This window comes from Arachis ipaensis, chromosome B02, assembly GCF_000816755.2.
Source record: "Arachis ipaensis cultivar K30076 chromosome B02, Araip1.1, whole genome shotgun sequence".
NCBI classification, from domain to species: domain Eukaryota; kingdom Viridiplantae; phylum Streptophyta; class Magnoliopsida; order Fabales; family Fabaceae; genus Arachis; species Arachis ipaensis.
This window is the reverse complement of record NC_029786.2, coordinates 11,391,290-11,403,463: the sequence shown is the minus strand read 5'-3', so window position 1 is coordinate 11,403,463 and position 12,174 is coordinate 11,391,290. Positions and strand designations below refer to the sequence as shown.

Here is a 12,174-nt window from a genome sequence, read left to right as displayed (position 1 = left end):
CACCTTGAAGAGCTATATTTTATATTAACTTTTTAAACACTAAAAGTTCTAATAATGATTCTTTAAATGTTAATGAGTCAAAAAATAATTTTTAATAAATATTTAGAAATCGTTTATTGTTTCGTTTTAAATTCATAAGTTTATAAAAATATGTAAATTTTCTAGAATTCAAATTAAAACACAAAAGTTATATTTCTATTCTTATTCATTTTAATTTTTTTAATGTTTTATTTGAATTCAAATGAGAGTATTTTTTTATTGACATATATATTTTAAAATTAATGATGATTACCTTAAGAATTTAATTTTGATGCACTGAAAGTATAAAGTAATTTTACACATGCATCCAATTACATAAATAGTCATCCAAATAAATGGATGTAATTGTACGACTGTGTAAGTACATCAAAGTTATACTCTTTAAGTTAAATGCATCAATAATATGTATAAGTAGTAAAATGTTTCACTGTGTATATGCTGTAGTGAATCAACTCGATTTACTATTACTTGTATAGAATACACATGATAAATCCAATCAATTTTATTCGATTTATATGTAAATAGTCTAACCATTAACCAATTTTATTAGCGTAGATTACACCAACAAAGAAAAAAATTCACTTGTTTTTAATGTCTTACATTGTATCTGCTTTCTATATTCTTTTCTCTCTTTTAGGTCTCCCCACTGTTGCTGCTAGAAATACTATGTTGGATTCGAAATCTGAATCGGTGGTACTTCCCTTGGTAGCTAGGATGGTCCAAACAGTAGATGCTGCAGTAAATGCAACTAAATCCGAAGGTGCTGATTTCTTATATATGATAATGATGATCCGAAAGATCTTAGCGAGGAAGTCAATGCTGTGTGTGAGAAGGTGAAGATACCCATTTTTGTCTCGTGGAATTTGCAAGGAGCCAAGATGTCTTATCCTGAGGCTTCGAGTTTACTTGCTTCTGGTGCTTGACTCATCTATATATGTTGCTGCGCCATTTTTTACTTATTTTTTCGTTTAGTGTTTTTGCAATACCTCACTATGTTGTTGATCCTTGCAAGCTTTGCACTATTATGAATTCCATCTCATGTGAATCTTCTTAAGTAACAAAAGTTTTCTTTATTGTTTTCTTTTTGTATTTGACATCATTATTTATTTGTTTGTTTATTGTTACTTAAATTTAGTTATGATACTGTCAATATATCTGAACATTTTTTTCATATTAGTTTTTATCGACTTTTGGTGGAGTGGGTGTGGCTGGTTTATCTGCTTCACTATTGACATATATTGGCATTTGTTCTTCTGGCGGGTATTATGATTTTCTATTTTTATTAGTAGTTGACGTCCTTTCTTATTGCTCAAGATTGTATTCCAAAATTCGTTCATGTTGTGATAGAGTTGATGATACCTCTGATCTTAAATCTTGTAAAAGGAAACATATTGCACTATTATAGAAAGAGTTGCATGAAATAATTATATCCAATTAATCTTGCCCGAGACACTCGTCTGTATTATTTGCTAGCTGTATATTGGTAGCAGTATATTTGTAATTGAGGGCCACTTACATAAAAATGTTTAAAACGTCTTTTTTTTTAAAATATTTTTTTAATAATTAAAATTTAATTTATATAATCGATTAAATTAGATTTTTTTTATTAAAATCACATCAAATAAATTGATTTGACCAAAAAATTGATAAACTAAATGTTGAACTGATCTAAATTAATTTTTTTATAGAAAATGACTATAATACTCTTATTATAAAAAATATCTAAAANNNTCAAGATTTGATTTACCGATTTTTCGGTTAAACTAGTTTGTTTGGTCTAATTTTGACAAAAATAACATAATTTGATTGATTATATAGGTTAAATTTTAATTATTAAAAAACGTAAAAGATGTTTTAAGCGTCATTATGTGAGTAACTCCCTGTATTACAATCTTATCCAACAATCACAATTTTTTAAAAAGAAAATATACATGTCATAGTTAGCATAGCAATACGCTGTTTACAATACACAACTTGAATTTTTATAGTAACATAAGATCAAAGTTATGCATTAAAATGGTGTTATGTAGAAATAAGAAATATATCTACATGCCATTTTTAACTACTCAGTTCTTATTAGAACACAAACCACACACTCCTTCAATATTGTAAAATTATTACAATCTACTTTCATACATGAAAGTGCACTAATGCTCTCAATAACTTAACCACACACACTTTATATCTTGTATAAAAATCTAAAATATAATTTATTCATAAAACACACTAAGCTTATAGCTTTGTCACTTAAAAGTTAAAAAGGAATCATACACTTCTTCCTGCATAATAATACAGGGGATTTATTTATATCATGCACAACACACCACACTCAAACAGAAATGAATATTTGTTGCTTTCATGGGATCTACTTATATTCTCCTCCTGCATTTGGTGTCCCATAGAACCTAAAAAATAAATTTTACAAAAAATTGTATTAGATAATATTGACTAAAGTTAAAAAAGTTACAAGATTGAAAAAAGCAACATTCTTTATGATTTGAGTTGAATGATTGTTACACAAACTTATTATAGTAAGACTTTCCTGTAGCAAAAAGAAATATGTAACTGCGTCAAATTAACTTGTGTTTTTTCTAGCTAATTGGTTACTTGGCCTAATAATTTTAGTTATCAATTTGTCATAATCATGAGATTGTATCCATAAACAATGAAAGCATAACCATTTCCAACTTTATTTATTTTTTAAAATAAAAAAATCTTACTAACCATCCTTATTTATTCGTCCATTACTCCTTGATTAGACTACTAGTTTTGCAAGGCTAACTGGTAACAAATGCATGCATTGAAAATAAGCTTCTCTCAGCAAGCAACAAATTTCCTGCAAGAATTTGTATACAAGGGCTAGTTAACTCAAAACAAATTAACTGTACTTTTCTTTTTTAAATTCTCAGAAAAGACAAGCATTGGATAATAAAATGAGCAATGTCAAAAATATTACATAAACGAATATGGAGGAAGCAAATTAAATGACATTTCAAAACAGAAACTTCCTCCATTGTTTGGTGCAACGTATAACATGAAAAGTCAAAAAAGATGCAAATTGAGTAGATAGAGAATAACTTACATTTTAAATTATGATTGTACTAATTAACTCATCAATGCTGCTTATTCGATCGATTCTCAAATTGTTGGCTAACTGTAGCGTTTAGACGATTCTCTATTGAGCAATCAACTCCATCTATCTCCACCTTCCATAATTTAGGTGCTTCCACGTGACCATGTGAGAAAGTTTTCATGCTCTCACATTGACTGATGCAAACTTCAAACTCATCCTTTGGGAAATTCAAAGTTGATGAGTTTCCGGTGAAAAAACTTTCAAGTTTTGGCAATTCACTAAGAGTCAGATATTCGAGGTCTGGGAATGTGAGATCTTCATGTTGTTGGTTTGCCTCTTGTGTTGCCAAAACTACTGTTTCCAATGACTCACATTTGGAAATCTTCATCTTATGCAAAATTTCCAAGCTTTTGGCAGTTGAGAATGTGAACATATACTCCAATTTGTTGCATTCAGTGACCTCAACTTCCTCCAAAGATGGAAAATTCAAAGTTGAGTTTCCTTTGTAGAAGCTCTCAAGTTTTGGTATTTGGCTAAGAGACACTTTCTCAAGCTTTTCGAATATGATGACATCATGATCACCATCATGTCGTTGATAATCTACCATTAAACTTTCGAGTGCTTCACAGTTGGATATGCGCAACTGTTCAAGTTGAACAAGACATTTGGCGGTTGAGGAAGTGAACAAAGACTTCAAAGACGCACAACCCTCAAGTTTCAGCGATGTGAGATTAGAGAAGGTTACCCAGGTGTGGTCTAACCCAATAGATTCAAGCTTGTGCAGATTCCTCAGTTCCAATTCTTGAACAAGCAGCTGTGAATGAATAATCTCAGGCTTTTGTAAGGGGAATATCTCTTTGAAAGCACTGTCGGCCACCACAAGGATTTGAATATTGGGAAGTGGCACCTTATTTGGGAAGAAATTAAAGGCAGATGCGGCATCTGAGTCATCAATATCATTAAAGCCCTGCAATCTCAGATATGTTATGTTTTGGGGGTCCAAATGAAGCAGTTCATTGTCAAGCATCATCACACCTGCCTTGTCTATTGACAGTTGCTGTAAGTGAGGGGTAACAACCTGCTCCATTGGATTCAAATTTAGTAAGAAGGACAACACACCATCATCATGACATGGCAACATAATTTACCTTCTCCGTGTTTTAAATGTTGCAAAATGCGTAAAGTATTCCAAATAAAATAAAATAAATGAAGCATGTAGAAGCAATATAGCTTTTGTTATAGAAATTACTCTTCTCTTGATGATGAAGATAACATGTGATAAAAGATTATTTTACTCGATCAATATAGCTTTTGTTATAAGTAAAAAAAGATTTCACATGACAATTGAATTTAAAAATATTTTAAATAAAAAAGATCAATTTCTTCAACAGTAAATAACAAATTTAATAAAGAATTTGGCACCTTTTTTTTTTAGTTAAAAAAAGGTATTATTGTGACAAAGTTTATTACAAAATAGTTGAATGATTTTTAAATAAAATATTAACTCACTATTTTCGGTCTTTATTTTTTTGACAAAATAATAAACTATGTTAACGAATTTTTGAAACGAATATCTAACATTATTACGTATAACAGGTTATTAATATAAATCGATATATGCATATGCAATTTTATATGTTCAGCATGCAATTCTTAAATTGACTCTTAGATGTGCATACAAGCTATTACCACATATACAAGCAAGAGATTAGAAATGGCAAAAGCTGCTCGTATTTTCTAATGGTGGGTAGCTTCTCATATTAGATACATGCATTTGCCTCATTATGAATGATTTAAAAGACTTGGATTGGTGCGCGGGAGATATATTAAGTTATTAACAAACAAAATAAGAATGAGTTGTTTATTGTGATAAATAAAATGTAGTTTTCTCAAAAGTACATATTCTATGGAGAAATAAGCATATTATATATAAAGCTAACAAGATTAGAAAGTTACGAATATTTTTAAGGTATGAGCTTTCGTACCTTTGCAATGGAATCCGTTGCAAATTTACAAAGAGAAATATCCAACTCTCTTAACTCGGGTAAATTTAGAATTTGCATTCCAGCATAAATGTATGTAAAATTTGGCAAATTGTGCAGAGTCAATGAGGTTAGCTTAGGGAACATAATAAGCTCCTTATTTGTTTCTTCATTGTCTGCTTCATCTTTTGTAACAATTTCAACCAATTCCTCACAGTTTTTCACATCTATCTTTAGCATGTTAGACATGGGCAATGATGCTGGCAACAAGCTTGTGAGGCTTTTACATCCATTCACAACCACTTCCTCCAGACATGGAAAGCTAAGACTACTTCTTTTAGGATTCTTGTTCCAAATATGGCTTAGAGTTGGCAGATGCTCCAAAGTCAATTTCTTCAAAAGAATATCTTTCACATCATTTACTGGTGAATCTTTGACTTCAAATATGGCCTCAACAGAAATTATGTCTGTATCTTCCACATCATTTGTTGGAGCATCTTTCACATCAAATATTGTCTCAAAGGAACCACAATTCCCAACCACCAACTCTTCCAATTTATGAAGGGAAGGTAGCAAATGCAATGGTAGTAATGCATTTGATAATGAAAATTCAGAGTCTTCCATTCCATGATAAATGTAGCTCAGATGTGGCAAATTCCACAGTTTCAGACAAGATAGCTTGGAGAAGATATTAACCTGTTTATTTGCTTCTTCTTCTTTGGCTAGTTTATCTCTGGAGACAATTTCAACTAACTTCTCACAATTCTTCACTTCTAACCTCTGTATGTTAACTAATTCTGGAAACAAGGATTTTAAGCTTGCACATTCATCAACAATAACCTCCTCCAATTTTTGAAGACTGAGCTTTCCTTTCCAAACATGACTCAAAGTTGGAAGTTTCTCCAAAGTCAATTTCTTCAAAGGAATAACAATAATCATGTTTGTATCTTCTTCTTTTGTTGGTGCATCTTTCACATCAAATATAGTCTCCAAAGAACCACATCTTCCAACCACCAACTCTTGTAATTTATGAAGGAAAGGTAGCAAATGCGATAGTAGTAATGAACACTTCAAATTTGGCAAATTCCACAGCTCCAAAGAAGATAGCGTGGAGAAGATGCTAACCTGTTTGGCTACATCATCTCCAGCGACAATTTCAACTAACTCTGCACAGTTCTTCACTTTTAACATTTGTATGTTACTCTTGCCAACTGATTCTGGGAACACCGATTTTATGCTTGCACATTTATCAACAATAACCTCCTCCAGTTTGGGAAGACTGAACTTTCCTTCAGAATCCTTGTTCCAAACATGCCTCAGATTTGGAAGTTCCTCCAAAGTTAATATCTTCAAAGGAATAACAATATCTGTTGGTGTATCTTTGACTTCAAATATACCAAAGGAGAAGGCCTCATCTGAGATATGCACTTTATCAAGCCATAAATCTTTCAGCTCCGAGTGATTGCCAAGATCAAGACGACTCTGAGTTTTGTTATGTCAAGAAAATAAATATAATAAAAAAGATTAATTAGAACTTTAAACATTTCAAATTTTTTTATCAAAAATAACAATAATGGTGAATATAATTAATTACAGAAAAAATAGTAAATAAATTCTGAGTTTTTTATTGGAAAGACGATTAAACATCTTATCAAATTTAATAGGCAATATATAAATTTCTTTACCGATAGTTTGAAATTGATATAAAAAATCTATGTATCATTTGTCTATAAAGATTTAGATATGATTAGCATAATGTATTTTCTAATTATTTATTTGTCACTTACCACTATATTCAAATTAAACATTTTATAAATAGATATTTAGAATTTTATATTTACCCACATTGATCATTTTGTCAAAATTATTTTAATTAATATCTCTTTTTTTATTGTTTAATAAAAAAAATCAAAGTGGTGAAGAAAAAGAAATAATTAGATTATAAAAAAATATGTCATATATTTATTTTAAAATACTTGTCCAAAAAAATAAAATAAAAACGTATATTAGCCTAGCTAGAATGTTAAAAGTGAGATATTATGGAACAAAAAGTTTAATAAAAAATAATTATCTAAATAAAAAAAGGAACACATATTAACACAAAAATGAATATAATCTTAATAATGCTTAAAATAATAGGTAAATAAAAATACTTTTAAATAAATGAACATACTTAAATAATAATTATTTAGTTAACTACTAAATTTTATTAAATTATAATATTTTTTTATTAATATAAATCCAAATTGAAAATTTGTTAAAGGTATTCTCATTATACATCACAGTTGCACTTCTTTATGTTTAGCTTTTCATATTTTATTATTGTCTAAAAATAATTATAATGTCCTTACATTTTAGTCGTATTATTCTATTTTTTCATTCTGGTATTCAAAACCTCGAGTTAAAAGTATTTATGTATTTCTTTTGTATTAAAAGAAAATAATAGTTTAACTATTTTTTAATTGAATATTTGAGATATGCTAAGTATCAAAATATATCGTAGAGATAACATAATATAGGAGAGTGATGTTAGCCTTGTTTTGTTAAAATTTTTAAAGAGACACCAGTACTTTATTTTGTATTTGGTATATCAAAATAATTATATATTTATGTTTGTAATTTTAAAATATTAGAGATATTTTTAAAAATATTTAAAAAAATATTTTTTTATTTTATAAATTATTATTTTATCAATTATCTATTATATTTATTAACAATCAAATACAAAAATAACAATCAATTATATCCTCCATTCATCCTAATAATTCCAATTGATTAAAAAATTAACTTTGATCTCGTTACATTCGTCCATGGCTTCCAAATCGTGTTTCCTTGAAATTCAATCGATTGGTTTTTCAAAACAATCGATTGAATGATAACTCAATCGATTGGTTTACACTATATCACAAAACAATCGATTGAAAGTTGTAAGGTAGAATGGTAAAAAGCTTAAACCAATCGGTTGTTTATACTTTTCAATCGAATGAATGCCTCAAAACAATCGATTGTTGTTGTTACTCAATCGATTGAATTCACGAAAACAACATGGATTTGCCAAATACAATCGATTGGAAAGTGATGACATTGAAGTTTTAGCCAAATTCAATCCATTGGTAATGTAATCCAATCGATTAGAAGGTGATGAAGTTGAATGTTTTGCCAATTTCAATCGATTGGTAATGGTACCCATCTACTCAATCAATTGTTTTTTATTATACCAATAAGCTATTGAACCAACTTGGTTAAACTTGGTTACCAAAATAATTTCGTCATGTATTATCACGGATTTAATTAATACTAGTAGAAATACATTTCCTTCGTCCAAACTAGACCAAACTACAGGATCAATGATTTAAGTTAAGTGATAAAAATTGTTCTTATGTTAATACATTGATATTGGTGCAAGAAGATAATAAGATCCCGATCATGGTGATTGAAAAAAAAATTGGATTAATGAGGATTTGTACAACCTATTTGTGATTTATGAAAGTAGAATAGAATAAATTGTGCAAAATCCTACAGAATTTTGAAAAATGAGAACATTACCAATTGATTGAGTAGATGGATATCCCATTACCAATCGATTGAAATTGGCGAAACATTCAACTTCATCACCTTCCAATCGATTGGATTACATTACCAATCGATTGAATTTGGCTAAAACTTCAATGTCATCACTTTCAAATCGATTGTATTTGGCAAATCCATGTTGTTTTCGTGAATTCAATCAATTGAGTAACAACAACAATTGATTGTTTTGAGGCATTCATTCGATTGGAAAGTATAAACAATCGATTGGTTTAAACTTTTTACCATTCTACCTTACAACTTTCAATCGATTGTTTTGTGATATAGTGTAAACCAATCGATTGAGTTATCATTCAATCGATTGTTTTGAAAAACCAATCGATTGAATTTCAAGGAAACACGATTTGGAAGCCATGGACGAACGTAACGAGATCAAAGTTAATTTTTTAATCAATTGGAATTATTAGGATGAATGGAGGATATAATTGGTTGTTATTTTTGTATTTGATTATTAATAAATATAATAGATAATTGATAAAATAATAATTTATAAAATAAAAACTATTTTTATAATTAAATAAAATATATGGGGTTAATTTGTAATTAAAATTAGTTCAAGGACCACGTAGCAATTGATAAAAAAACTCCAAAAACATGTTTTCTACTTGGACCACTAAGTGGTCCAAAGGTTCCTGAACCACCAAATCCTGTGCCAACTTTTCCCTCGTAATTTGGATGACTTTAAAATTCTTTAACAATCAAATACAAAAATAACAACCAATTATATCCTCCATTCATCCTAATAATTCCAATTGAGATTGAATGATAACTCAATCGATTGGTTTACACTATATCACAAAACAATCGATTGAAAGTTGTAAGGTAGAATGGTAAAAAACTTAAACCAATCGATTGTTGTTGTTACTCAATCGATTGAATTCACGAAAACAACATGGATTTGCCAAATACAATTGATTGGAAAGTGATGACATTGAAGTTTTAGCCAAATTCAATCGATTGGTAATGTAATCCAATCGATTGGAAGGTGATAAAGTTGAATGTTTTGCCAATTTCAATCGATTGGTAATGGTACCCAATCGATTGAAATGTGATATGCGGCTATTTCAATCTTGTTATCTTTTTAGAAATTATCTTATTATTCATCTATCTTATCTTTAAAATTCTATCTTCAATTTTTTCTGTTTTATTTTTATGTAGATAAACTAATCTTATCTTTTCCTTAATATTAACATTATAAATTGGTGAATAATCCATCACTAATTATTCAATCCCACCATTGAAATCGTGTATCATTTTCTTTGATTATAAAAAATTTAATTGTTTTTCTTTGGAACATCCATCTACTCAATATCCAATTTTTTTTAATTTTCATCCGTCTATTTAATATCCACTATTTCTTCATCGTTAATCACCGTTGCAGCAATCAGCAAAGGTCCAATCAAGTTTTTCATTGTAGTGTTCAAAAAATAAACCATCGTTTTGATTACAAAATCGAAGTCAGTGAATAGAATCTCTAATTTTGCAATTATTCGTTTCGATACTTTATTGATACTTTATTCGTGAAATTGATTGTGTAAGAAAAAAATATTTAAAAATATTTTTTATTAATGCATAGAAATTGAGAAATACTAAAAAGTAAATAGATGCTATTATTTTTTATTATTAATTAATTAGCTAGCAATCAGCGACGGACCTAGAGGGGGTGAGTAGTGGCCCGGACACCCCAAAATTTTAAGAAACTATCCTTATCTATAACAATTTATATTAGGAATACAGAGAGTTAGGTGTCGATTATTTTTTCCTATTTTACCCCATGACAGAATGATGTAACTGCTCGTTAAGATATTCTTATTGGATGTAAATTATTGTTACAAATATTTTTATTAAGATATGTTTTGAAGGAATAAAAATAGAATAGTTCAATAAGGATTAATTTTTTTAAAAAATAAATTTACACTAATAATTTTTCTCTTCAAATTATTAATGTACTTTTCTAATATACTCTAAGTACCTACACAGTATATAATACCAATTAGCGTTCAAATTTAGGTTCCAATATTGTTATTAACAAGAGAGGTTTATTAATTTTTAAAAAAAATTACATACAATAAGTTTTGTATCAATATATCATGATTCATTTTAAAAATAATATTTATTCATCTAGGTTATAAAGTGTCTTGAAAAATCATATTTAAATAAGTATTTTATTTTTTAACTATTTTATATTTTTAGATTAAAAACTTTGTATTTTTTTATTCAAGCTTTATTTTTAAATTTTATTTTAATTATCTTATTCAAAACTATTAATATGAAATTTTATTTTGTAGGATAAATAAAAAGATGAGATTTTTTTAATAAATTAAATTATTGACAGATTTACTTATTATAAAAGAAGTTAAGTATATTTCTTGATTATAAGAATACATATAATTCACTTTTGATTGTAATCACAAAAAATATAAATTTATCCAATTTTTTAAAATTTAGATTAATTATTAAAATTATAACATAATGAATGTCCTCCTATACACATTTTTTCTTATTTTGGTGCTTTATTTTAATTTTGTTAAACAAAAAAGTTTAAATATTATTTACTTTTAATTTTTAACTTTTACCACAAATAGAAATATATGACTTTGTGTGTATTAAATAATTTTTTTCATTGGACATTTTTAAGATGTCAGGCATATTTACAGACACTGAAATGAATGAGCAATACCAGGAGGACGATGACTTTAACCAACAAGACGATGACTTTAACCATACCAATCGATTGAAATTGGCAAAACATTCAACTTCATCACCTTCCAATCGATTGGATTACATTACCAATCGATTGAATTTGGCTAAAACTTCAATGTCATCACTTTCCAATCGATTGTATTTGGCAAATCCATATTATTTTCGTGAATTCAATCGATTGAGTAACAACAACAATCGATTGTTTTGAGGCATTCATTTGATTGGAAAGTATAAACAATCGATTGGTTTAAGCTTTTTACCATTCTACCTTACAACTTTCAATCGATTGTTTTGTGATATAGTGTAAACCAATCGATTGAGTTATCATTCAATCGATTGATTTGAAAAACCAATCGATTGAATTTCAAGGAAACACGATTTGGAAGCCATGGACGAACGTAACGAGATCAAAGTTAATTTTTTAATCAATTGAAATTATTAGGATGAATGGAGGATATAATTGGTTGTTATTTTTGTATTTGATTCTTAATAAATATAATAGATAATTGATAAAATAATAATTTATAAAATAAAAAACTATTTTTATAATTAAATAAAATATATGGGGTTGATTTGTAATTAAAATTAGTTCAAAGACTACGTAACAATTGATAAAAAAAACTCCAAAAACATGTTTTCTACTTAGACCACGTGGTCCAAAGGTTCCTGGACCACCGAATCCTGAGCCAACTAAGTTTTTGTCATTTTCAAGAATAATGATAATATCACTCTTCTTTTGTGTTATTTTTTAAAATATCCTTTATTTTATTATTTTATTTTTATAAATTT

The 12,174-nt window shown here is 28.2% G+C and overlaps 1 protein-coding gene across 2 annotated transcripts in view; it reads right to left on the bottom strand.

The window, feature by feature from the left end:
- The window catches only part of LOC107626875, a 41,932-nt gene continuing 31,804 nt past the window's right edge, over positions 2,047 to 12,174 (bottom strand). For both annotated transcript variants that reach the window (XM_021115429.1, XM_021115430.1), the window contains 4 exons: positions 5,098 to 6,576; positions 3,122 to 4,190; positions 2,764 to 2,875; positions 2,047 to 2,444 (listed from right to left, as the gene is read on the bottom strand). In XM_021115429.1, the coding sequence (XP_020971088.1) occupies positions 3,153 to 4,190; positions 5,098 to 6,576 (2,517 nt within the window). In that variant the 3' untranslated portion in view covers positions 2,047 to 2,444; positions 2,764 to 2,875; positions 3,122 to 3,152. The remainder of the gene's footprint in view (positions 2,445 to 2,763; positions 2,876 to 3,121; positions 4,191 to 5,097; positions 6,577 to 12,174) is intronic.